General features: G+C 29.9%; 3 protein-coding genes across 8 annotated transcripts; all 3 read left to right on the top strand.

Annotated features, from left to right (window-relative positions):
• The first annotated feature begins 1056 nt into the window (after nt 1-1056).
• LOC148228382 (aminopeptidase N-like) lies at nt 1057-9533 on the top strand. The gene is made up of 17 exons (XM_088199978.1): nt 1057-1148; nt 3973-4156; nt 4228-4505; nt 4580-4735; nt 4807-4969; nt 5045-5257; nt 5579-5788; nt 5855-5988; nt 6049-6247; nt 6312-6510; nt 6585-6747; nt 7039-7255; nt 8101-8210; nt 8438-8605; nt 8675-8818; nt 8882-8963; nt 9035-9533. The coding sequence occupies exons 2-17, from the start codon at nt 4001-4003 to the stop codon at nt 9182-9184; spliced, it is 2742 nt and encodes a 913-aa protein (XP_088056104.1). The 5' UTR covers nt 1057-1148; nt 3973-4000; the 3' UTR covers nt 9185-9533.
• A 4354-nt stretch (nt 9534-13887) lies between these two features.
• LOC148228381 (aminopeptidase N-like) lies at nt 13888-21372 on the top strand. Of its 6 annotated transcripts, none has more exons than XM_088199974.1 (17): nt 13888-14079; nt 17300-17483; nt 17555-17832; nt 17894-18049; nt 18121-18283; nt 18360-18572; nt 18656-18865; nt 18935-19068; nt 19129-19327; nt 19398-19593; nt 19667-19829; nt 20002-20218; nt 20281-20390; nt 20539-20706; nt 20767-20910; nt 20979-21060; nt 21127-21372. In XM_088199974.1, the coding sequence occupies exons 2-17, from the start codon at nt 17316-17318 to the stop codon at nt 21280-21282; spliced, it is 2757 nt and encodes a 918-aa protein (XP_088056100.1). In that variant the 5' UTR covers nt 13888-14079; nt 17300-17315; the 3' UTR covers nt 21283-21372. The 6 variants fall into 6 exon arrangements, 5 of the variants coding, with proteins under 5 accessions (XP_088056100.1, XP_088056099.1, XP_088056102.1 ...); XM_088199973.1 differs by lacking the exon at nt 13888-14079 and adding an exon at nt 15569-15665; XM_088199975.1 differs by lacking the exon at nt 13888-14079 and adding an exon at nt 16227-16524.
• Nucleotides 21373-23820: 2448 nt separating this feature from the next.
• LOC148228380 (aminopeptidase N-like) lies at nt 23821-27429 on the top strand. Its single transcript, XM_088200217.1, has 12 exons — nt 23821-23987; nt 24063-24218; nt 24367-24433; nt 24500-24712; nt 24782-24934; nt 25660-25836; nt 25926-25956; nt 26166-26328; nt 26540-26570; nt 26629-26747; nt 26811-26989; nt 27404-27429. The coding sequence occupies exons 1-12, from the start codon at nt 23821-23823 to the stop codon at nt 27427-27429; spliced, it is 1482 nt and encodes a 493-aa protein (XP_088056343.1).
• Nucleotides 27430-27555: the final 126 nt, after the last annotated feature.

Here is a 27555-nt window from a genome sequence, read left to right as displayed (position 1 = left end):
TATTATTATTGTATTATAAATAACGCGTTTTCTCGAGTATATGTTCTACAAATTTTTGTTGAATATTTATTATTTTTGATTTTTGAACAACTTTTGAAAAATATTTCATGCATGAAGTGGTTAAAGAAACCCTGGCGTTAAGCTTTTTGGTTTGCCAGCCGCCATTACAGCCCTCATATCAGGCAAGCAATCTGTCGTCTTTTAAGACTTCACATCATTTAAAATATTGTCCGTTACCCTTCACAGAATCTGCCTTTCGAGTTGCCTTTACGGAGCGAGGCCCTCATTAGAGGGCCAGCCAGGTATCTGCGATACCCCGTACTCCAGAGGACAGCGATACCATAATGCACCTCACCGACAAAAGTAGTGTTTTATTATATTTTTTTCAAATATTATAATGACAATTTTTTATAAATAATAAGGTTTTGTGCTCAATTTTAAAATTACTTTATTTACGCCTCCGATGGTAGCCTTAGTTAGATCCCAAAAAAATTGTAAAGTCACTAGATAATATACATATTTATTTTTAACTTCCGTAGAAATAATTATACAGCATATGACAGGGGTGTAAAAAAGGGGGCGGACGGGGTTTGAACTTACGGCATATTTTATTAAAATAAACACGTTCACTATTCGATCCAAAAAATTATAAAAAAACTTGATTTTTTAATGGTAGCTTTCCATACTCAAATGTCTTTACAGAAATTAACTGTATGACACTTCCATGCAAACATTCGAAATTGTGTACGCAAACATACAATGTACTTGAATCTAAAAAATAATTCTTGTATAATAAATATTTAACTATTAAAAAGTGGCTTACAGGTACCATTAATTGATTTAATAAGGATGTGTAAACCTTCTTATATATTCATAAACGAGCAAACTTGTTTAGCAAATGCCAATAAAAATATACAGCTTTTAGTATATGCCTATTTTATTATCAAAGCGTATATCGGAAAACGTTCGCAGTAAATAATAATAACCCCATCGTAATACGGAATAGTGCAATATAGTAGGTACATATTAAGTGAACAACTACGCGCGTTTGAGTTTAGTAGTGAAACAACTCCGTAGAAGACGAGTTGTGTTGTCAGCTCATGCTCGTACAGAACTAACCGAGTGTATTGAATTTTTGTACCTATACTGTAAGTAAGACTTGAATCAGTAACTAGAACGCTTTTACTATTCGATACGTTATATACACACATTGGATAATCGTTACAGTTGAAACCATATTGTTATTCTAGTAGATATGTGAGACCTTCGTACACCTAAGTGTATAGAAATCTGGTTATTTAGCATTTATAATTGTATATGATTAAAATTATCAACATATAGACTACTTTAATCATATATGTTGGAAACTATGTATGTATCTATGTTATTTTTTTAAAGGTAACTTAAATACTTTTTCGAACAATTATTGAATAATTAAGAAAACTAGAGATAACTCTGACAACTTAAAACTGTTAAGCACATTGTAAAAAAATAATAATTTTATCAAAAAAGTGACTAAAGTTTTTTATGCATAGTCAATTGTAGTTTATAAAAAATATTTAATATAAATACATTCGTGGTTAAAATATTTTTTATGTAATATATAATACTTTAAAGATATAAATTTTTGATTTAATGATTTTTCAATGTTAATAATTGACTCAAAGAGCCTTTTTAGATTCATGATGGGCAAGTGTAGTTTAATTTAAATTTAATTGAAAAACTAGTGTTATTTTGGATTACATTGCTAGTTAAAAATAAAAAATAAAAATAATAGCTACGCTGCGATTTTATACACTTTAATTAATGAAACATTAAATGCTTTTTAGATAAACCGTGAAGGTACATTTGGTTCTGGTGAGTTATGAGACAACTAATTAAATCAAATGTCGGGAATAATTTTGCATCATAGCTCAAGATATTTTAATTTTTATTTAATTTTGGATATTTTATAAATTTATATTTGGATATCTCCTATGTAAATAATTTTACCCGTTTTACGAAATAAAACTATTTTATTTGTCAGTTCATTACAATCCATCTCTGTTTCTATTTAATAACACTTTTCGTTATTTGTCACGGTGTTGTTGAAATTTTAATTTTGAACAATACAAAAGGCAACTTAGTGCTGGATGTTTTTTGTATATTTGCGTGCTGTTTTCGAAGATTCTGAAGAGATTACCAATGCAAATTGTATATTCTAAATAACTTTTTGAAGATAAAACTTAAGATAAGGCAATTTTCCTTTACGTTTGATAGAAGATTCTAATGGATATTTTTTGATTTACTTCAATTTATTGCTTAATAAATTCCATATTGCAGTTTAACAGAGTAACTCATTCCAGCTCCAGCTCTTGAGCTCCATTAAAATGCAACATTAACAAACTACACTAAGTCACTTTAAAAATAAAACTCTTTCCTTGTGTTTATAATAAGAAAAGTATATAAATTGCAAATATTTTTTTATAGTTATAATTATATTACTCCAACTTGCATCATCTAATTAACTATTTTTTGATGAACCATCCATATCGAATATAACTTTATGAATTTCCTGGCTTAAATTACAAATTCACTAAAATTTTTTATAAAATGTGATTATATATGTTTAAAAGAAAAATTGTTGAAAACATTTAATGTATGCGAATGTAAAAAATCTATTTTTTGTTTTAAGTTGTGTCATTAATTTTTTCATGCACGCTAGACAGTCTCTCGTTTCATAGTGTTTCAAGTTCATTTAACTTGGTTGAACTCTAGGTATAATGTAATGTAAACGTGCGATTATGTAATGTGTAATTTTAAAACAGGTTTCTGATAGATCTTGTCCAAGATTATAACATAAGATATGGAAGCACTAGTATCGATTTAGAACCATCAATACAATCTTCAACTGAAAAAATGATACCGTTAAATTTGAGGATTTGAAGACTCATTAGGACAACTTTTTTAATAAGTTTATAATAAACCGGTTTTTGCTATTTTGTAATATGTAGAACATAGATTCATTGACACCGAATAATATATGAAGTATGTCTACGAGCTAATTTTTAACTGAAAAGCACTCACTTTCAAGGATAAATTTTTATTCATAGTGTATATTTTTAAAACAATATTTCTTTTCATGGTTAAAATAATATTCTGAAAATGTTTAATCAATATACATTGATTAAAAAAATCCTATTTTTATGGTAAAAATATTTTTCAAAAGTACTGTGCTGTTTGTAAAGGTGCTACATCATCAAAATAAAGTGACTTAATTTTATTTGTATTCATGGTTCAAGAAATTTAGATACTTATAAGATTGTTCGCTTTTTTAATGTTATATTTTAGGCGTCATATATGTTTAATATTGTTAATATTAAACATATATGACGCCTAAAATCAATATCTAGCACATCGCATATACTTTTAAAGTGAAAATAAACTGTTATATATACTTCATTGATCATAAAATATATTTTTTTTATTATTATCTGTACATAATACAATAGAAAAAAATCATGAAATATGTGAAATAAAATTGAATAATTTAAAATTAATTTATGAAAAGATAATGTGAACTTTGTCTTATCTTAGAGAAGTGTGGTTCTAAATTTCTGCATTATACAATAGTAAATAACCGAAACAAAATGATCATTTGTATTATATGCATTCTAAACGTCACATATGCTGATCCATTACAACACCTCTTGTTATATGATCGTCATGAAGTGATTTAAAATTTGTTTGTAAAACAGATATATGTTAAATGTTTTGTGTCGTAAATACTGCAAATGTCAGTGTAACCTTTTAAAATTTCATTGCCATATTTATTCTTATGTTTGATTTTATACATAAGATTTAAACAGTTATATTCAAAAAATATTTATATACTTTTGTTGAATTAAGAATGCATCAATTGTGACGAAAAAAAACAATAGCATAATATATTTTGAATATTTAATTGTTATTAATTTTATTGTTATTATACAGCTAGTTGACTGACAGCACGATTACAAGGATGAAGATATTGTTCTTCATATCCTTCTTAGGATTTGCATTATGTCAGGATTATAGATTACCTCAATCTATAGCACCGGAACATTACGATCTGGATATTTTGACTCATTTTGGTGACAGTGAAAACTTTGCTTTTCTTGGAAATGTTTTAATGACGGTATCTATTTTGTGCTACGAACAACAGTTTTAAAGATAATATATATTTAATAAAACAACTTTAAATTTCAGCTAAATGTGGAACAAGCTACTAATTCCATTACGGTGCATTCGAAAGATTTAGAAATTTCTGAAAAGGATGTAAATTTAAAATGCTCGGAAGATGACAGTAATATAAATGTCGTTAATGTGGAATATAAAAAAGATTTAGATTTCCTTATAATCAACTTGGAAAAAGATTTGGAGCAAGGAAAACAATATAAACTTAAAATTCCATTCAAAGGACGTTTGAAGGATGATCTTATCGGATACTATAGAAGTAGTTATAAAGACGAGGATGGCAAAAAAGAGTAATATTTTATTAAATAATATATTTTTAATATGTAATTATTTTAATATTATTATATTTTTATTTATTTATTAGATGGTTAGCTGTGACTCAATTTGAGGCAGATTATGCACGTCGTGCTTTTCCATGCTTCGATGAACCAGCTTTTAAATCTACCTTTAAAATCAAGCTAGGCCGATCAAGCGATGTAACGTCTATTAGTAACATGCCATTAGTTAAATCAGAACCAATGTAAGTTAATAAGTAATATATTTTTTTTATATTATCAGGAAACAATTACTATTTATGAAATTAAATTCTAGAGACGGAATGGATAATTGGTATTGGGACACTTTTGAAAAATCTGTTCCAATGTCTACCTATCTCGTTGCATACATGGTATCCAAGTTTGATTATATGATATCACCGAAAACTGATTCAAACGTTCAGTTCAGAATTTGGGCAAAGAAATCCGCCATTAATCAAGTAACAATTTATTTATTTAATTAAATTAATCTGATTTTGACAGTGATTTTTATAATGATCAACTCAATTTTTAAGACAGAATATGCATCTGTAATTGGACCTAAAGTATTGTCGTACTACGAACAGTATTTTAATGTACCATACCCATTGCCGAAGCAAGATATGATCGCCGTTCCCGACTTTCACTCGGGTGCTATGGAAAATTGGGGGATAATCACTTACAGAGAAACTGCATTGCTTTATCATCCAAATGTTTCTTCTACTTCAAACAAATACCGTGTCGCTAGTGTAAGTATTATAATAATTTAATTAAAATATATACTATAAGTAAAAATAAATATTTACGTACTAATTCTGTGGAATAAATTATATGTGACAATTTACATTTATTTATGAGAATGTAAAAATAACATTTAAAATTATTGGGTATTAAATGTATTTTTATGATATTATTAAATTGAACTAAATATTATTTTAGTCTATGTTTTAATCTGAGAATAAAATTACCGTTCCTAGCAAAAAAATAAGCTCTTTCTTGCTTTTCTCGAAACATACATTTGTTGAGTTGGGCCTTAATATTCATACTGCATTAAACGTTGGTGATCTTAGGTAATCGCACACGAACTTGCTCATCAATGGTTCGGAAATCTAGTCACAATGAAGTGGTGGACTGATTTATGGTTGAACGAAGGATTTGCTACATACGTTGCTACTTTAGGAGTCAATCATGTTTATCCAGAATGGAATGTTTTAGTCGAAGAAGCCGTCGAGAATTTAATTGATGTATTCAGACTGGACGCTTTGAATAATTCGCATCCAGTACGTATTAAATAATATATTCACTTTTAAAACATGGATTAATAAATATATGATATTGCTCAAAAGGTTTCCGTACCAATTGGTCATCCGAATGAGATATCACAGATTTTTGATACGATTTCATATAAAAAAGGTTCAGCCATTATCAGAATGATGAATTTATTCTTAGGAGAGAACGTTTTTCGCGAAGGTGTTAGCAAGTGAGTGTTATATTGCCTTCTAATTTATGAGAAAATCTCTATTTATAAACATTATTTTAGTTATTTGAAGAAATACAAATACAAGAATGCGGAACAGGATGATTTGTGGGAATCACTGACTTTGGAAGCGCATGAACAGAAATCTCTTCCTGGAGACATTACTGTAAAGCAAATTATGGATAGTTGGACCAAACAAACCGGATATCCGTTGATATTTGTTAATAGAGATTATACTAAAAATACTGTAGAAGTATCACAAGTAAGACAAACATATATTTATATTTAACAATGCAATGTTATATTAACATTTATTCATCTCATAGATACGCTATAGAAACATTCCAAATTTGATTCAAAAGTCGTCAACGCAAAAATGGTGGATTCCATTGACATACATCACACAGAATAATGTTTTAACAGAATCATCCAAATCAATTGAATGGCTCAGGGCAACTGAATCGGTTGAGTTGACAAACTTAACAGATTCATTGAATTGGATACTCTTCAACGTTAAGATGTCAGGTGCGTTATATTGATATATAATACATACATAAATATATGTTATAATATATCATATTAATCATTAATATTTTTAGGTTTATACAGAGTAAACTATGATGCTAAAAATTGGGAATTAATAACAGATGCTCTGATGAGACCTGAGCATGATCAAATTCCCACATTGAACAGAGTTCAATTATTAATTGACGCTATGGATTTCGCATGGACAAACAATCTTAATTATGACGTTGCTCTAAGGTAATGGTTTTTTAAGGCCCTTATTTTCTTATTGATCGCAGTGATCATGTTTGCTCTTTGCCAATTATCCGCACACTTTGTATGGTCCAAAAACAGATTTTCACTGCATGTTCTGCTGTTAGCATCATGTGGATGTATTATACCTAAAGTTCTATGTACCATTTACAATTTAGATGTGATCCATATTATAATTCTCAAAATTTGTATGTCTCTCTATTTTTGTTTTACTCTAACGATATTTACAGAACGTTAAAAATATGCGAAACAATTTTATAATTTATATATTTACAGGTTAACCCAATATATCACCGGTGAAAAAGAATACATTTGTTGGAGAGGAGCATTGATTGGTTTAGGTCGTATTAACGCTATTCTAAAAAGGACGTCCGACTACGGAGTGTTTAAAAAGTATATGAGAAAAATAATAGCACCAACGTTTCATAAAGTTGGAGGTTTAAACAGTAAAGTTGTCAGCACACCAGATAAACTCGACGCAGTTAAACATCAAGTGAGTAGTATTTAAATATGGCAGCAAATTAAATGGTCAGAATTTAAATCAACACTGGGTCAGAATAAAAATCAAATCCCGGTCAGAAGCTTATTAACAACCTGGTCATATAATTCAGGGTCAGAATAAATATCAAATGTTTAGAATAAAAATAGCATACGGTCAGAATAAAAATATAGGATGATAAGAATAAAAATAATAAATTGTTTTTATTATATTATTCATAGTCAGTTTAAATATCCAATGGTTACAATTAAAATATAGGACGATGTGAATTTAAAAAAAAAATATTTTACAAAATATCTCGGTCGCACCAAAACTGTTGGATAGGTATTGTGCGATCGAATGGTAGCAAGCAGGCGTTGCTTAGAACACTGAACACCCTACGAATGACTCAACAAATCTATTTAATTGTACGTATGACGCAGTGCAACGAACTAAGCGGGAATAACGACAGAGCAGCCGCGGAGAGCACGCTTGGCTTGTTATGTTGACATCTGACAATGTTGTGAACACAACCAAACCATGTAACACCTTGCGATTTAAAATAGATCATATAATTTAAATACTGGTTATTCTTTATAAATACTGACCAAAAAACTGTAATAAATACTGACTGAAAACCATTTGTCAAGAGAATTCTTACCATTTACTATAAATTCTGGTCAGTCCTATTAAAATTCTAACCATTTAATATAAATTCCGACCAATTAATATTTTGGCCGCTTATATTCTAAAAAATGTATTCCGATACATTAATATAAATTCTGACCACATCCGTACAAAAATTATGACCTAAAACTGTTCTACTAATTGTATTTATAAAATTATTTAATACCTTTCAGGTACTCATTAGCAGTTGGGCATGCAGGGTAGATGTTCCTAGTTGCAAGAAGCATGCATTGCAGTTGTATTATAAATGGATGAAGGACTCTAATCCGGATGTGAATAACAGGTTAATATAATCACTATTGTGATATTGCTTTTTGATATTCTTATAAGAAAAATAGTATACACCTCGTTTCCGTTAAAAGATCAACGGAAAGTTTGCTCATCAATGCATACATATAGATATTGTATATATATGGCCTAATGTTAAGAGTGACATCAACGCTCCGCATACACTTCGGTGTTTTATAATTTTAGAATATGTTTGAAAAAAAATATGTAAACGTGTTTCAGCATACCGAGCGATCTTCGCAGTGAGGTTTACTGCATCGGTATAAATAAAGGCGGTGAAGCTGAATGGACATTCTTATGGCAAAGATATCTAAATACAAATGTAGCTAGTGAGAAGGCTACTATTCTTCGCAGTCTTGGCTGTACTACAGAAGTTTGGTTAATAATAAGGTATTCTTATAACATTTTAGTGGGTATTAAAAATATTTTTATGCGCCTATATTATTATATTGTGCACAGATATTTGGAATGGTCTATCACCAAAGAAAGCGGTATCAGATCTCAAGATTCGTATTCAGTTTTCGATAGAGTTGGATCGTCAGATGTCGGATACTACGTAGCTAAAAAGTTCTTGTTTGATAGAATAGGAGATATTGCTACATAGTACGTTGTTGGTTTATGTAATATTAAATAGAATATATTAAACATACTTATTTATATTTTCAGTCATAATTCAACACCGTCGACGATCGGTCATTATGTGAGAACAATCGGCGGACAGACTACGACAGATAGTGAATTTGTAGAGGTATTATATAATCATAGCTTAAATAAATTGTATTCTTAAGAAATGTGCTGAGCTTTTGCTTTTATTTATAGTTAAAACAATGGATTGACGAACACAGAGATGTCTTGAAAGGATCAAGTATTGCTATTAAACAAGTCATCGAATACGCTGAAATTAGGCTTCAGTGGTTGAGGCAGCATCACAAAAATGTGGTGAATGTATTAAAAGACATTACTAAATGAATGTAATGTTTTAAGATATAACTAATGCAAACTGGTTTATACTGAACCTGTTTTTGTATGTAGGAACTGTATGACATGATATAATTTTAAACTTAATGTGTGTTTGTTAATTTATATAAAAAATATTTTTTAAGCAAATCTCTTGACCGTTATATGATTATTGTGCTGGCTCCTGATCGTTGTACTTAAAATGTTGAAATTATGACATTAGAATGGTTAGTGAAATATAATACAATAGTAATAATAGTTCTTCATTGCAGTATTATACATTTTGTTAGATATTTTATTTTATATATTATAATAATAAAATATGTGAAATATTTATTAAATATAACATATTTTGGTACAAGTGTATTTTATTTATTAGAACCGCTTCCTTAACTATGTTTACGTGAAAGTAGGACTAGTTCATCAGTCAACAGACAACTAGTATAGCTGACAATTATCCAAGTATATAAAAATATAATATTATATATAAAAAGCTGGAAAAATCTAACTGACAAAACAGTTATGAAAATATAGATATTACATTATACGAGTAAAGAGCTGCAATGAGCTAGTCAGTTACATTTACTCAGCGATCTAATTGATTATAGTGGAGTACATAAGTAAGGTATATTTTGAGATATTTTCCAAAGATAGAAATTATATTATATACCATCTAGCGACGATGTGATGAATCTTTATTATAAGAACAATATTTTGCAATGATATAGTGAATTGTAATTCGGCTTAAATAGAATCTTCTTGATATGTATGTTTGTTCTTAATAGAAAATCTAATTTGAAAATTTGATCTTACTGACGTGACATACATTGAATTACGTTTTGGTTTCAAGTAGGACTCGAATCCTCGATCTTTAACTTGATAAGCAAATCACCTAATGTGTGTAGTTATAGTAGTGACGGAACTACAACGTGAGTCGAACTATGCAACGTGAGGAAATTACTATTAACATAAGCATTTTGTTTTTATTTTCTTCAATAAAAATATTTGTTGGAAACTTTATCTTAACATTTCTGTAATACCTGCACTTCACTCTCCGAAAGTTGTCCTAGTGGAAGTTCGACCGAAGTCGGTCAAGGTCGCCGTTTCGAATAGCGTTCGCACAGCCGGGAATTTCATACGCGTGTGCGCTTTCCGACATGGAGGATGTGCATGCCGCTGCTGTCACCGCCCTATGTGCTAATTACGTGCGTGTTTTAAGCAAAACAAAAATTAAAGCCAAATGGAGAAAAAGGAGATGGTGGATGATTGCAATGCACCGGAATAGACCAGTGTTAGTAAATAAGACATTTTATGTTGAATCGAGGCTTCACTGTCACTAATAAATAATAAACAGGAAACGTTCAAGTGTGCAACTAATGAATAAATTCTATTATTTTTTAAGGAAAAGTATGGAAAGTCAATTTGCTGAATTGAGATTTTATATACAATATATAGCTTAGGTCTTTCTCTTTATGATACATGCAAAATTGACTGCGGATTTTTGCGGTTTTTAACACATTGTATACCTTAAAAATGTATTATTCTTAAAAATGGGACGGGGCTTAGTCGCGAAAGTTACGACCTAAAAATTTGTTCAGAATCACCAAATATACACATATTTAAAAAAAAACGATACCGGGTATGATAAAATGCTAGTCAAGTACTTTTTCTTAATATAAAACAACAAATTTGTGACATATACAATTTTTTTTACGCTACGCGGCTAAATTTTTTTATTACGCTACGCACGGCCGTTAAACACGGAATTCCTCTTCCTCGGGCCTACAATTAAAGAAATGTTAACGTCAAATTTAAAATACAGTTTTGTAATGATTGTAATTTTTTAATAATATGGTTACCGTGGTAAAATCAGTAAACGTCAAATTGTGGATCGCGTACTAATGAAATAAAATAAAAATTTGTTTGGAATGACTAAATATATACATATTTAAAAAAACGATACCGAGTATGATAAAATGCTAGTCAAATACTTTTTCTTAATAAAAAACAGCAAATTTGTGACATATACAATTTTTTTTTTTACGCTACGCGGCGAAATTCGCACGACCGTTCAACACGGAATTCCTATTCCTCGGGCCTACAATTAAAGAAATACTTTAAATAATTGTATTTTTTAGCACTTATAATATTATATATTTGACTAAGAGCACTTATGGAATCAACTAAAGTGGAGAAATAATTTTGGCCGTCCAGATCGGGCAAAAATACCAAACAGTGCCGCGATCGTGAAGACGCCCATATTGAAATTGAATTCTCAGTTTGCGATAAACCATCTCTATCTCTCTCTCTCGTCACGCGAGAGAGCGAAAGGGGAAGTATCTCGCCGCTCGCGCTCGAAGCGTCTTCGGGTATCAACTTCGGAAAGCGAGGGAATTTTTGGAGGCGGCGAAGTCGGCCGCCTCGACCCAAATTACCCCCACTTTACCTCCCGTTCGCGGTGACCTCGGAGAACTTGCGAGAGATTTTAGCGCGGGGACAACCGAGCTCGACCGAAGTAAGCCCGAATTTTCACATTATATTTCCCGTCCTTGGCCAACTGTCGCCTACTTTCGGAGAGTGAAGTGGAAGCATAAGAAAAATTTATAGTAAAATGCCTAAAAGCAGTTTATAGTAAAATTCCTAAAATTCTTATCTTTGTGAGAAATGGAACATTGATTTTTAATTATTAAAATTTCAATTTATTTTTTAACTACCTATAATAAAACTATAGAGATAATTTAATTTGGAGAATTAAGTGCGAAATTATGAGCGACTTTTGTCCAGTGAAAATATAAATTATCTGGCAGGTGATAGTAAAATTATATGAATAACTTTTCTATATTTAGTAATATACATATTTACATACTTATCATTATTTATTTACATTCGATGTATAAATGTTACAGTTAATTTGTATTTTTTGGTAAAGTTATATTTTCACTAGTATAGTCTAAATATATTTTCACCAATAGATATATATTTCTACTAGCGAAAATATAATTTAACTAATAGGCGTTGACATGCTGCTCTAAAATGTCTATGACACTCAATTTTACAGTTGCGAAACGTCCATTTGATGTACAAACCCAAACCTAACCTAATAAAAGTGCTAACATTAATTATAGTTTTAAAACTTTTATTAGGTCAGGTCCAAAATCCAAACTAAGTCAACTCATCTCTCAGGGGAAAATAAGCGGAAGAATAAGTACAAATAGTCATTGCATCTCAGATATTGCTCCATAGTTTATCTGCATTTCGATATTACACTATGTTTTAAAAATATGATAGCTATCTTTACCGATATTACTCTGCTCAATAAGACTGCGCAAAAACAATTATCAGTTCTCAGAAGGCAAAAAAGCAATAAAATCGTGTCAGTGCCGGTGAGAACGCTCGGTAACTTGCGTTTCCACTGCGACGGCGACGGCTCGATTTTATTGCTTTTGACATGGATTTTTGTCTTCTGAGAAAGGATAATTGTTTTTTGCGCTCTCCTATTGGGCAAAATTCCGTTTAGATGTGCTTCATTCGATTCTCACTCACTATAAAAAGTCTTAATATAAACGCTTGATAATCGAGCGTTTTCACCGCGATGAAACGATTTTATTGCTTTTGACCCGGACTGGAAATTTACTATATGGCAACACTGAGAAGAAAAGAAAACACGATGAATTATCAAGTGAATATTATGAGTAGATATTTTTAATAATTTTTAATGCCTAATTAAAATATTTCGCATAAAATATGTCACGAGTGGCTAATTTTATAATATATACATACATATAACACCTGTACACCTGTACAACTCCACGATTTTCGACCAAATCGCTCATGGACAAAAAAATATACATATAAATACACAAAAGACAAATGTATCCAAGATATTCAAAATTATTTATTTATTCGTTTATTTAAATAATAATGTGATTTTTGGTGTTGAGACAAATTTTTGCTGTTTTAGACAAATCAGGTTCTTAGTGAGTGGCGAATGACGATGATGGTGAGTGAGATAGTTGAAGTACTGAAGTAAGGGAAGAGATAAGAACCACCGGTTGTGGGGAATAATCTCTACTCGTCGAAGTGAGCGATTGTTCCAGTATAACTCAAAGTTTGAAATGTTTAAAAATATTTGCTAACGATTATGTGTGTTGGGCCGCAGGTTGAGTATCGCTATTCTAATCCCTTGGATTGCTGTAATAGGTCATCTGAAGCTTGCTTTCTCTCTGATGGGCGTCAATGCTTAGAGGTATACTTGGATATTTCACTTTGACACAGGTGACACTTTTTTACGTCAGTAGAGAGAAAAAAAGACTGTATACAATAATCGCAAGCAGTAAAAAATTACCCGACTCCTCCTGAACGAACGATTGCCACTCGACGGTTTGGTGATTATTTTGCAAGCAAAAATTGCGTACAGCAAAAATTATGATTACAGATAATTAATATACACATACATATGTATATGTATATTTAAGAATACGTAAATATATATATAAAAAAAATTGTCTGTATATATACCAGATTGGTTTTAATTAAAGAATATTTTACAATTATATTAGTAATTTACATTGGAATAATACACTTACATTTCCTATAATTACACAATTTTTTGCTTCAAAATAGAGAAAAATAATAAGCAGTTGTAATTTAAAGTAAAATATATTTAATAATCAAAAAATCATATTTTTTCAGAATTTTCTGTGTGGAATTTTCGTGTGCCCAATAATCCGATCATCTTACTCGATACACCAACAAAGAATTATGTGCTAGTTTAAAGAATATTTAAAAAAATAAATATGCTGGTTTCCAGTTAATACCAATATAATAAACTAAATAGAGAAAAACGAACGACCACTGATTAAAAACTATTTAATGGTGTGAATCGACTGTTAACAACTGATATACTGGTATGTACATGGTACAGTTAAAATATTACATATATGCATATAATATAATTTCCATTAGCCACAATAATGATTTGATAGTAAAGTAAAGTTATTTTTAGCTATTATAATTATGATGTCAAATGAATGTCTAATAATTGACAGATTTTGCAGACATGTTTCCACATTAAAACCCAACTTCGATTACTTTGTCGTAAAATTACATGTTACGATTATCTTTTTCTCTGTGTACATATTTAAAAAAAACATTTTCCATACAAAATATAACTTAATTTATTAAATAAAATTTTAAATGATTATAAATATTTTTAACAAACCATTTTTTAATAACTAATTTTAACATAGATAAGATTTTTTTATCGCATTTAAGATCATTCGATAAATATGCAATTATGATCATATTAGTACCAAAGGGATATTATTATTTCTTGCATGTTAGAATAACAATCCCCAATTTGATTCAGAACCCTTTTCTATCTTGTATAACATGTCATAATTTCTTAAATATGTTTTAATTGTAGATATAATATATCATATTATAAATATCTAATACTCTCTGGTGAACAACCGGTTCATATGCACTTAGCTACAAATTAAATTATCCCTATAGTTTTATTATAGGTAATTAAAAAATAAAATGAAATTATTATATTTCACTAACGATTCTAATATTATAATTTCATCATTTTAAGTACAACGATCAGGAGTCAGCACAATAATCATGTAACGGTTAAGAGATTTGTTTAAAAATTATTTTTTATATAAAGTAACATACATGCATTAAGTTTAAAATTATATCGTGCCATATGGTATCTGCATACAAAAACAAGTTCATTATATGCCAGTTATTAAAATATGTCTTTTAATACATTCACCACATTCTTGTGATTTTGATTTTGATCACGTCTATCGTGTGAAACTAAATATATTCACACTTCTTGCACTTGACCTACACCTGGAACCTCTCACACTGCGCATGCAGTGTGTCCTAAGTTGCATTTTCGAATGCACGCATGTCAATTTTTTTAGCTTAATAAAGTACGCGTGAATACAATTCAATTTCACAAATATTGTTCTATTCCTAATTTACACAAAAAAATTTGGAACGTATCCACCGCGTAAATCGAGGAATGAGTATATTAATCACATAAAAATATTAACATCTGTCTCTGTAAAACGACTGCAGTAAATAGTCTATTATAATTAATTATTCGCGAATAATCGTATAGAGGTGATTTTAATTGGTTAAGTAAAAAATAGTATCTCATTTATTTGCGTAATTATAGCTTTTATTATCTAATGATGTGTTTATATACCTTTTTATCGTCTAAGGACGAGCAAACGTTCGCCCAAAATAACTATTAAAATGTCACTATTTACATACACATTTTTACTATCACTAGGATGTACATGACGCATTAAATGATAATAATCCAATCGTAATATAGGACAGTTTTTTAACAATGTTTTTTTTAAACTACGTCTGTTTAATACAACTCCAGTAGCGATACAGCTCCGTAGAAAGCACGTTGTGTTGTCAGCTCATTCTCGAACATAAATAACAGTATTTGATATTTTACACCAATTCTGTAAGTAAACTTTTACTATTCAGTAAGTTAATATATATTGAATAATTGTTGCATTTGAAACAATATCAAATTGTTATTAAAGTAGACGTGGGAGACCTTCGTCGGTGTATAGAAATCTATTTGTATAGAATTTATATAATAAAAATAATAATTATAGTAGCATACGTATATATTTTTATATATAAATTAAGTACATAATATCCACATTATTATGAACATAAAATTTGTAATTAAAATAATTATTCATATAATTTTACTTAAGTTCAACTTGGTAATGGACTGCTAAAATAATATTTACCTATTCGTATCCGAAAAGTTTTATCTTGGTTAAATTATTGTTACCTACTGATTAAAATAATTACATATCTGATTTTTCTTAATAAATAATAACACTTTTAATTTAATGTGGATTAGATATTTCAATTTAATAAAATACATTATACTAACATATTGCTGGACTATCTTGCACATTGACATTTTACTACTATTAAAATTGCAATTGTTGGTGGTACGAGGGTAGGTCAATAAGTTGTTAAAAAACTCAAGAGATGGCGCTAGTAGTATCGAAACAAGTTTGTTTCTAAAAAGTACCATTTGCCAATAGACTGCTGTCAAATTGTCGTCCTTTCGTTTTTACAATCGATTGAAGCAAACAACTTTTGTTATTTTCGAACAATGGAAAAAACGAGCTTCGTGTAGTGATTCAACACTTTCATTTGAAAGGCAAAACAAAACCGAGTTGGATAAAGTTCATGATACATCTGCACCAGCGTTTAAGACTGTTTACAATTGGGCGAATGAGTTTAAATGTATTCGTACATACACAAGTGATGAATATTGTTCGGGATGTCCACTTGAGGTGACTACGCTAGAAATGATCGACAAAATCCACGAGGTCTTGAGTGATCGACGATTCAAACGCAAACCTGTTGAGGCCACAGGCATATCGAATGACTCAGTAGTTTCAATTTTTCACAAAAAAATGGGTATAAAAAATATATCAGTAAAATGGGTGCCGTGTTTGCTTATAGTGCAAAATAAACGCAATCAATCGCAGGTTTGGCGCTTTTCTGTCACAATCCTAACGAGTTTCTGCATCGATATATAACCGTTGATGAAATATAGATCCACCACTACCTTCCAGAGACAAAAGAACAGTGGAAATAGTTGGTTTCTGGAAACGATCCAGCTTTAAAGAAGGCGAAGGTGGTGAAATCGGCCGACAATGTGATGGGCACGGTTTTTTTCAAAAATATACTCTCACATTTGGCCAAAAACAAGTTTTTTTTCAAAGCACATTTTGAAGACGAAAATGCATGAATAACACTTAGCGCGAAGCATGTACAAAACGCTCTTTTATTGCAGAACAGATGTTCTCATAATACGCTTAAACAACAAAGCCCTGATGTACAACGGTCCAACTCGATGGGTACTTAGAACAGTAGAGCCTAACCTACCGAATTAAATCTGCTTACACAGTACACCCTCAAAATATGGGAGATATTTATGCACCACTTTGTATTTCAAGATGTATTTTGATGCGCATGTCAGAATATATAATATAGCTTACGTCATGACACTCAAATTCAATGTTTATCTTAATTAATTATTGTTCATTTAATTTATATTCACAGCTAATAAAACCACAACATGATTAAAAGGATAAAAATATCGTTCTTCATATCCTTCTTAGGATTTGCATTATGTCAGGATTATAGATTACCTCAATCTATAGCACCGGAACATTACGATCTGGATATTTTGACTCATTTTGGTGACAGTGAAAACTTTGCTTTTCTTGGAAATGTTTTAATGACGGTATCTATTTTGTGTTATGAACAACAGTTTTAAAGTTAATATATATTTAATAAAATAACTTTCAATTTCAGCTAAATGTTGAACAAGCGACTAATTCCATTACGGTGCATTCGAAAAATTTAGAAATTTCTGAAAAAGATGTAAATTTAAAATGCTCGGAAGATGACAGTCATATTAGTGTCGTTAATGTGGAATATAAAAAAGATTTAGATTTCCTTATAATCAACTTGGAAAAAGATTTGGAACAAGGAAAACAATATAAACTTAAAATTCCATTCAAAGGACGATTGAAGGATGATCTCATCGGATACTATAGAAGTAGTTATAATAATGAGGATGGAAAAAAAGAGTAATATTTAATAATCAACAAATTATTTAATATATTATTATGATAATATAAATATTTTTAGATGGTTAGCTGTGACAAAATTTGAAGCAGATTATGCACGTCGTGCTTTCCCATGCTTCGATGAACCAGCTTTTAAATCTACCTTTAAAATTAAGCTAGGCCGATCAAGCGATGTAACGTCTATTAGTAACATGCCATTAAATAAATCAGAACCAATGTAAGTTAATAAGTAAAATATTTTATATATATTATTATAAAACAAATATTATTTCTGATACTAAATTCTAGAGACGGAATGGACAATTGGTTTTGGGACACTTTTGAAAAATCTGTTCCAATGTCTACCTATCTCGTTGCATATATGGTATCAAAATTTGATTATATGATGTCACCAAAAACTGATTCTAACGTTCAGTTTAGAATTTGGGCAAAGAAAACTGCCATCAATCAAGTGACAATTTATTTATTTAATTCAATTGATCTTGTTTTTAATTGAATTTTCAGTAATGATCATTTCAATTTTTAAGACAGAATATGCATCTGTATTTGGATCTAAAGTGTTGTCGTACTATGCACAGTATTTTGATGTACCATACCCATTGCCAAAACAAGACATGATCGCCGTTCCTGACTTCCTTATTGGAGGTATGGAAAACTGGGGGATCATCACGTACAGAGAAACTGCATTGCTTTATCATCCTAATGTTTCTTCAACGGCTAACAAATATCGCGTCGCTAGTGTGAGTATTTATTCAATATATAATATCCTAAAATTGATAATAATTATTAAAAGGGGTTTTTTTATATCATTTATTATATATAGATAATTGCACACGAACTTGCTCATCAATGGTTTGGAAATCTAGTCACAATGAAATGGTGGACTGATCTATGGCTGAAAGAAGGATTTGCCACCTATTTAGCCGCTTTAGGTGTTAATCATATATATCCAGAATGGAACGTCTTAGTTGAAGAAGCCGTTGAGAATTTAATTGAAGTGTTAAAACTTGACGCATTAAGCAATTCGCATCCAGTACGTTTAAGATAATTTAAATAACTACTATTAATTATGGATTTATAAATATATGGTTTTACTTCATAGGTTTCCGTACCAATTGGACATCCAGATGAGATATTACAGATTTTTGATACGATTTCATATAAGAAAGGTTCAGCCATTATCAGAATGATGAATTTATTCTTGGGAGAGAACGTTTTTCGCGAAGGTGTTAGCAAGTGAGTGTTATATTGCCTTCTAATTTATGAAAAAATCTCTATTTTTAAACATTACTTTAGTTATTTGAAGAAATACAAATACAAGAATGCTGAACAGGATGATCTGTGGGAATCACTTACTTTAGAAGCACATAAACAGAAATCCCTTCCAGGGGATATTACTGTAAAGCAAATTATGGACAGTTGGACGAAACAAACCGGATATCCAATGATATTTGTTAATAGAGATTATACTAAAAATACTGTAGAAGTATCACAAGTAAGACAAACATATATTTATATTTAATGATGCATTCCATATGTTATATTAACGTTCGTTTATATCATAGACACGCTATAGAAACATTCCAAATCTGCTCAAGTCGCCTACGCAAAAATGGTGGATTCCATTAACTTATATCACACAAAATACTATTTTGACGAAGTCCTCCAAACCGACTGAATGGCTCAAAGCAACTAAATCGGTAGAATTGTCAAATTTAACAAATTCATTGAATTGGATACTCTTTAACGTTGATATGTCAGGTTTGTTATATTTGTATACATACATATATGAACATATGGTAAAGTATATCTTATTTATCATTAATACTTTTAGGTTTATACAGAGTTAACTATGATAATACAAATTGGGAATTATTAACGGAAGCTCTAATGAAACCTGAGCATGATGGGATTCCTACATTGAACAGGGTTCAATTATTGATTGACGCAATGGATTTCGCATGGACAAACAATCTTAATTATGATGTAGCACTAAAGTAATATTTTTTTGCCATTTATATTTTTTTTCTTGCAATGGTCACGATCGAGCCTACTCTTAGATCGGTTCAACAATATGGTCCTATTACTTCCAATCTAGAATTATCTTTATATTTTTCTTTTACATTATGTCAGCAAGAAGTTTTGACCTGATAATTTATATGTTTACAGGCTAACACAATATATCACTGGTGAAGAAGAATACATATGCTGGAGAGGAGCATTGATTGGTTTAGGTCGCATCAATGTCATTCTAAAAAGGACATCCGACTACGGAGTGTTCAAAAAGTATATGAGACAAATAATAGCACCGACTTTTCATAAAATTGGTGGTTTGAACAGCAAAACTATCAGCACACCTGACAAACTCGACGCAGTTAAACATCAGGTAGGTACATATTTACATATTTTGTACTTATTATATTTATAAATATATTTAATATCTTTCAGGTACTCATTAGCAGTTGGGCATGCAGAGTAGACGTTCCTAGTTGTAAGAAGCATGCATTGCAGTTATTTTATAAATGGATGAAGGAATCTAATCCGGATGCGAATAATAAGTTAATATAACAGAATATAAACACAGATTGAGTACACTCTATGTAATTTGCATACATATATTGATGTACACTGGCTTATAAATGTACCTATGTATAATTTTGCACATTTATAAGCAAATATATATAATATATTAAAATTACATTTTAGCATACCGAGCGACCTTCGCAATGAAGTTTATTGCATCGGTATAAATAAAGGTGGTGAAGCTGAATGGACATTCTTATGGCAAAGATATCTAAATATAAATGTGGCTAGTGAAAAGGCCACGATTCTTAACAGTCTTGGTTGTACCACAGAAGTTTGGTTAATAATAAGGTACATTTTACCGGTTAATAAAAATATTTTTATGCGCTTATAATACAATAATGTACACAGATATTTGGAATGGTCTATCACTGAAGGAAGTGGTATCAGATCTCAAGATTCATATACAGTTTTTGATATAATTGGATCATCAGATGTGGGATATTACATAGCCAAAAAGTTCTTGTTTGAAAGAATAGGAGATATTGCTACATAGTTCGTTGTTATTTTATGTAAATATTATTTAAAATATAATAAGCTGAACATGTTCTTTATGTTTTCAGCCACAATTCAACACCATCGACTATCGGTAATTATGTGAGAACGATCGGTGGACAGACAACGACAGATAGTGAATTTGAAGAGGTATAATAATAAGCTTTAATGAATTGTGTTTTAATATAAAGCTAAACTTTTTGGTTATATTTATAGTTAAAACAATGGATTGACGAAAACAGAGATGTTTTGAAAGGATCCAGTATTGCTATAAAACAAATCATCGAATACGCTGAAATTCGACTTCAATGGCTGAGACAACATCATAAAAATGTGGTGGATGTATTAAAAGACATTACTAAATTAATGTAATGTTTTAAGATGTAACTTATGTAAACTGGTATATTCAAACATATTAATGTATTTTTAATTTTAATAAAAAAACTGATATTAAAGTTAAAATATGCTTTTAAGATCTCTACAACTATCGCTCGAAACATATTCGATGGTAAAGATGTTTTATTTGGTTTTAGTTACAATTTTTTTTTAAGAAATATGTGGAGGTTCTTCTTTGTATACTCGCGAAGTAAATCACCATTATCACAATAATTACAAGGATGAACGTGACAAGAGTAGACTGTAACTGAACGCACCAGCACAATAGCCCTCGTTATGTCCAGAGGGAAAAAACGATCCTTTGGACATAAAGAAACAAGTGAATAGGACGTCGTAATTTTCATCGAAATGCAAAGAAAAAATATTTCTTTATGTGCATAACGGTTGCGCAAGCAATACGCAATCAGGCGGCAAAAAGCACCGTTAACACTCAACCCGTTGCATGATTTAACCTTAAAAATATCCATCAAGCAAATTTCACTTTCAATATACAAGAATAAACAAGCGTAACAATTGGTTGAATGATATCTGTATTGTTATGATTCGTCGGAGAGCTCCCCAACCTACGATACATTAGGCCGGTCTTCACGAGTCCATCAGACAAAGGCAGATAGACATTGGCGGACTACGAGATACACATCGAGAGACTAAGAGGCAGACTTCATAATTTAAAGACATAATTTCTCCGCCAGCGCTCAAAGAAAAGTAACACGCTTCCATTATAGTTCATTGCAATATATGTTATACTAAATAAATCGTTATCAGTCCAAAAACCCAAAAAATATTTGTATTATTGTTAACTATTTATAGTATTTTATAATATTTTTTTACATATTATTTTATTGTGCATAACCCTGAAGTGAATTATCATGATAATTAGAAATGCATAATTTCAAGGCAAATTAATAACTTATTCTTGTTTAAATAATGTATTATTTACAGTGTTGAAAATCTCAAAATGTTAGTGATTATTTAAATTGAAATTTTTAATCTATACAATATTATTAGTATTTTTGATGTACATATACAATATAGACTCTTCCTCATTGAAGTCTCTGTTTAATGAATGTTTAAATCATTATTTTATTCAGACAAATGTTATATTTATAGTACGCACTATTCTCCATATACATATCTTGAATTAATATAATTAAGTGCAGGTATCTTTTATGCGAAATTTTATGTGCTAATACAACAGTGTTCTTTGCTATATTATAAGCAAATATCATATTGCAAAACAATACGCCATAAAACTCATCAATTAACTCGATTTGATAGAATCTGTGGTGTGAGATATTATGGCTATGAGTCTAATTCAATTTCGGTAGGAAGGACTGGATTTTATTTTAAAGTTTCAAGTTTATTATATTTATGCAATATATACTTTAAATTGTCGTTGTAATTGTAATCTGCAACACTTCATAGACATTTAGAACAAATTACTATAATCATAAATTTAATGGAGTTTATAAAACTGTAGAAATAATGCCAGACGCTTAAAACCAATGACAAAAATGTTTAGTACTTTCTTACTTTTTTGTAAAAAGCAAAAGAAGTGTGTACATTATTCTGTATAAAATATACATTAAATTAAAAGAAACGGTATTCAAAAAGCATTCTTTTGTTATTATTTAAACGGCACAAATAACAAAAGGATGTGTCGCTTTTAAAATATTTTTTTACAAACTGAGCAAAAATGGAAAAAGGTTGCGGAACGTACAAATGCAATTGTTGCCGGGTTTATGCAAACCAAGATGAATTGTAGATGCTAACAGCAGTCTTATAAAATATTATACGATGCTAATTAATATTATAATTCCCCTCAAATTACACACGAACTACTTATTACTTTATAGTTTTTTAAACTCTGTCCATAATATGGAATTCTTATAGCTAGAAAAATGCAAAGTAAAATTAATTATTATATTACGCATAGCCCTAACTGAAAACTATGCATAATTTTATACTTAATTTATATTGCTTGGCTTACAAAGTATATTATATATTTATATATATGTAAAGACTCTACATAATCAAGTTTATTTATTGCCAGTGTTCTTTATACATTTTTAAATACATTAATCTTTTATTACGTCGATATGTAATATATACAATATATATTAAAAAAATACTAATTATTTATAAAAGTAATATCAATACAATGGTCAGAAATGCTATTTTATTCTTTATTTTTGCGACTACTTTTAGTCATGTCTTGAGTCAAGATTTTCGATTACCCAATGCAGTGAAACCTATACATTACGATCTCGATATATTAACTAATTTAGACGAAACTAATGAAAATTTTGGATATCAAGGCACAGTGTCAATTACGGTAATTACTATATTTTATAATAATATATTATACATTAATAAAAAGTAATAAATATAATTGTGTTATAGGTGAAGGCAATTACAGCTACAAACTCTATAAAATTACATTCAAGTGGTTTACAAATAAGAGAAAATCAATTAGAGGTGATAAATGAGGATAGAAAAGCAATAGAGAGCGTGATGAATGTACAATATAATATTGAATACGATTCCCTCATTATTAATATGCAAAATAATTTAAAAGAAAACACAATATATAGAGTAAAAATATCTTTCATTGGAAACGTATCTGAAGGACTTTTCGGATTTTATCGCAGCAGCTATATAAACGAGCGTGGAAAAAAAGAGTAGAGTATATTTTGAAGACTTTTTATATTTTTTTATTTACTGATGTACATTAACGTTGATTTTTATTTGAATAGATGGGTTTTGATTACACATTTTCAGCCAAATTTTGCTCGACGCGCTTTCCCCTGTTTTGATGAGCCGTCATTCAAAGCAACATTCTCCATACAAATTGGAAGACAACATGAATATTCCTCAGCAAGTAATATGCCAATAGAACAAACAAAATCTGTGTAAGTCAATACATATTATGTTAGTCAACCTAAAATTAAAAATGTTTTATAATTTTAGACATGGCGTTAATCTATGGTTTTGGGATGTATATGAAAAAACTCCTCCAATGTCAACATATCTTGTAGCTTTTATGGTATCTAAATTAAGTTATAAAAGTGTTACGAAAAATAATATTACGTTCGGCGCTTGGGTTAAAAACACTTCGATTGATGAAGTAAATATTCGAAATTATGTGTGTAGATTATATGGATTAAAAATAATATGTTAAACATATTTACAGGTAGATTATGCACTTTACATTGCTCCTGAAATATTGAAATATTATGAAGATTACTTCGGCATATCCTACCCTTTACCAAAATTAGATATGGTCGCAGTTCCTGATTTTAATGGAGCCGCCATGGAAAACTGGGGATTGATGACTTTTCACGAGGCAGCTATATTGTTTAAACATTTTAAAACTTCAGAATATGCTGTATACATAATAACTAAAGTATAAATTGTATTCTAATATTTATATTAGTTTTAAAATTATATTTAATAATTGACATTTGTATTTTAGACAATTGCTCATGAAATTGCACATCAATGGTTTGGTAATCTCGTTACAATTAAATGGTGGTCAGAATTATGGCTAAACGAAGGGTTTGCAACGTACGTTGCAAGTTTCGGTGTACATTTAATCGACAAAGATTTAGACGTTTTTCTTCAAAATTATATTACTATTGTATCCGATAGTTTTAAAATTGATGCTTTTCAAAGCAGTCATCCAGTAAGTAAAAAATATATATTTGAGTGTTAAATTGTAACTTTATCATATTATTTATTAGTTATCAGGGATAACTCAAAACGAACTTGATATAAAAGCATTCTTCGATTCTACGACATATCAAAAGGGTTCGATCATTTTACATATGCTGAACACATTTTTAGGCGAACATGTATTTAAAAGCGGCGTACAGAGGTACATATACATACATATTATTAAATATACTAATATATTGGTATGGAGAGGAAAAAATATTTGAAATGACGAAGCTATTTGCCTACGGACTATATTCATAGTGCAGCACTTCGTTTCAGCCTGTGGGCGGGTCTTTTCCTACTCGTCAACTACAATATTTATTTGCCTGGCATAGCGGATTACATATAAAAACACCCGAATCGGTTACCATTTATGTGCGATGAATCACATTGTTGTGCACAGCGGTGACATCGTTTTTCTTTTCGCTCGCTCGTGTGCTAAGTGACGAGAGTGAGTGAGAGATAAGAGCTTGCGGCTGCACGCTCTTATCTCTCACTCACTCTCGTCATTCAACACGCAAGCAAATATTCCATATCACAATCTGTATTGTTGTTTTAGAGCTACATTTTTTCTATCAATCTTCTCTTAATACCTATTCATATGTATACATTTCTAGATATATTTTTACAAATAAGTATGACAATGCTGAGCAAGATGATTTGTGGGAATCATTATCTATTGAAGGTCATGCAGCACAAGTACTTCCATGCGAATATTCTGTAAAAGAAATAATGGACACGTGGACGAAACAAAGAGGATATCCATTATTATCCATAAAACGGGATTCCACAACGACAGTTGTAGTCACACAAGTATTTATTAAATTGCATATATAATATAATAAATATAAAATTGTATTCAAAGTGAAGATCCAAATTTTAGCAACCATTTCAAACACTAGTTACCCCTCAAGATCAAATGGATAGAAAATGGTGGGTGCCATTATTATATACTACCGAAGATGACGTGAAATCAGGAACCTTAAACAAACTTCAATGGCTCAAGAATATAACTTCAATAGAATTAACAATTCCTATAGAATCTAATAAATGGATATTGTTCAATACTAATCTTTCAGGTGTGAAGTAAATATTATTAATTAAAATATGACGAGTATGTATCTGATATTTATTACTTTCAGCATATTATAGAGTAACTTATGACGATAACAACTGGGAGATGCTTATAAAGGCGCTTTCAAAACCAAATTTTGACGGAATTCCTCCGTTAAATAGATATCAATTGGTGATTGATTCACTGGATCTCGCTTGGACTGGACGATTAAGTTATAACGTGACGTTAAGGTAAATACAGCTTGAAAATATGAGTCCGTATGAATGTATTAATAAATATGTATTTTAGATTACTTGAATATATTGGAAATGAAAATGTTTATTATCCATGGATAGGAATGTTAACAGCGTTTACTGAAATTGATTCTATCTTAATAAAATTTCCAACTTATGATGTTTTTATGAAATACGCGAAATTCGTTATTTTCATGAAATTTTCTAGTATACAACCTAATTCTGAGCTAGTAAAACAGGTACGCATAACAAATTAAAAATGTAAATAAAAGATCAATAATTTGATAATATTTTTAGCCTCGAATCACGAAATGGTTTTGTAAAGTCGATCCACAAGTATGCGATGAAAGTTCTCTGCCTTTATTTTCTCATTTTATGGATACTAGTGAAAGCAACAAAACTTACAACTCAGACACGTATTATTGCCGATTCCTTATTTATTAAAGAAATAAAAATATTATTTAAATTTTATTTTTTAGTGTACCTACAAGTATGAGAAAATTAGTATATTGCACTGCGTTAGAAAAGGGGGGTGAAAAAGAATGGATTTTCTTATGGCACTACTTTTTACATATTACATTACCGAGTGAGAAATTGATTGTTATTGGAAGTTTGGGATGCACAAAAATAGAATGGCTATTGGAAAGGTTGAAAAACAGTAAAAGTCCTTATTAAATTTCATAAATATATTACTGTATAATTATTATTTTTTTAGATATTTGGAATGGTCCCTTATTTTAAAAAATGGTGTAAAAGTGCAAGAAGCACATTTAGTATTCGACAGCGTCGCTTCAACTCCAGTTGGTTATAACATAGCATTGACATTTTTAAAGAATAATATTCAGAATATTATTGCATAGTAATGCAATAATTAATTTATTTATATTTTCATATATTATGTTAATAATAATTATTTTTATACTTACAGCCATAAAAATACACCGCAATTATTAGGATTTTACTTAAAATCTGTATTAGAGCATGTCACAGCTGAAAATGAATTTGCAGAAGTAGTAATATTATGATTTATGTACGTTACTAATTAATGTTAATTTATTTAATATGATTTTAGATACGCCGATTGCTAGAATCAAATAAAAACAGCTTTACAGGATCGATGAATGTGATAAATAAAGCAATTAATATTGCAAAGGACCGACTAAATTGGATTAAAACGCAATATGATAGTTTTGTATTTTTTTTGCGGGAGATAACGACGAGTAG

This window comes from Plectrocnemia conspersa, unplaced genomic scaffold (genome assembly GCF_051122295.1).
Source record: "Plectrocnemia conspersa isolate PC_06_02 unplaced genomic scaffold, ASM5112229v1 ptg000012l, whole genome shotgun sequence".
NCBI lineage: Eukaryota > Metazoa > Arthropoda > Insecta > Trichoptera > Polycentropodidae > Plectrocnemia > Plectrocnemia conspersa.
This window is presented reverse-complemented; position numbering and strand designations above follow the sequence as displayed.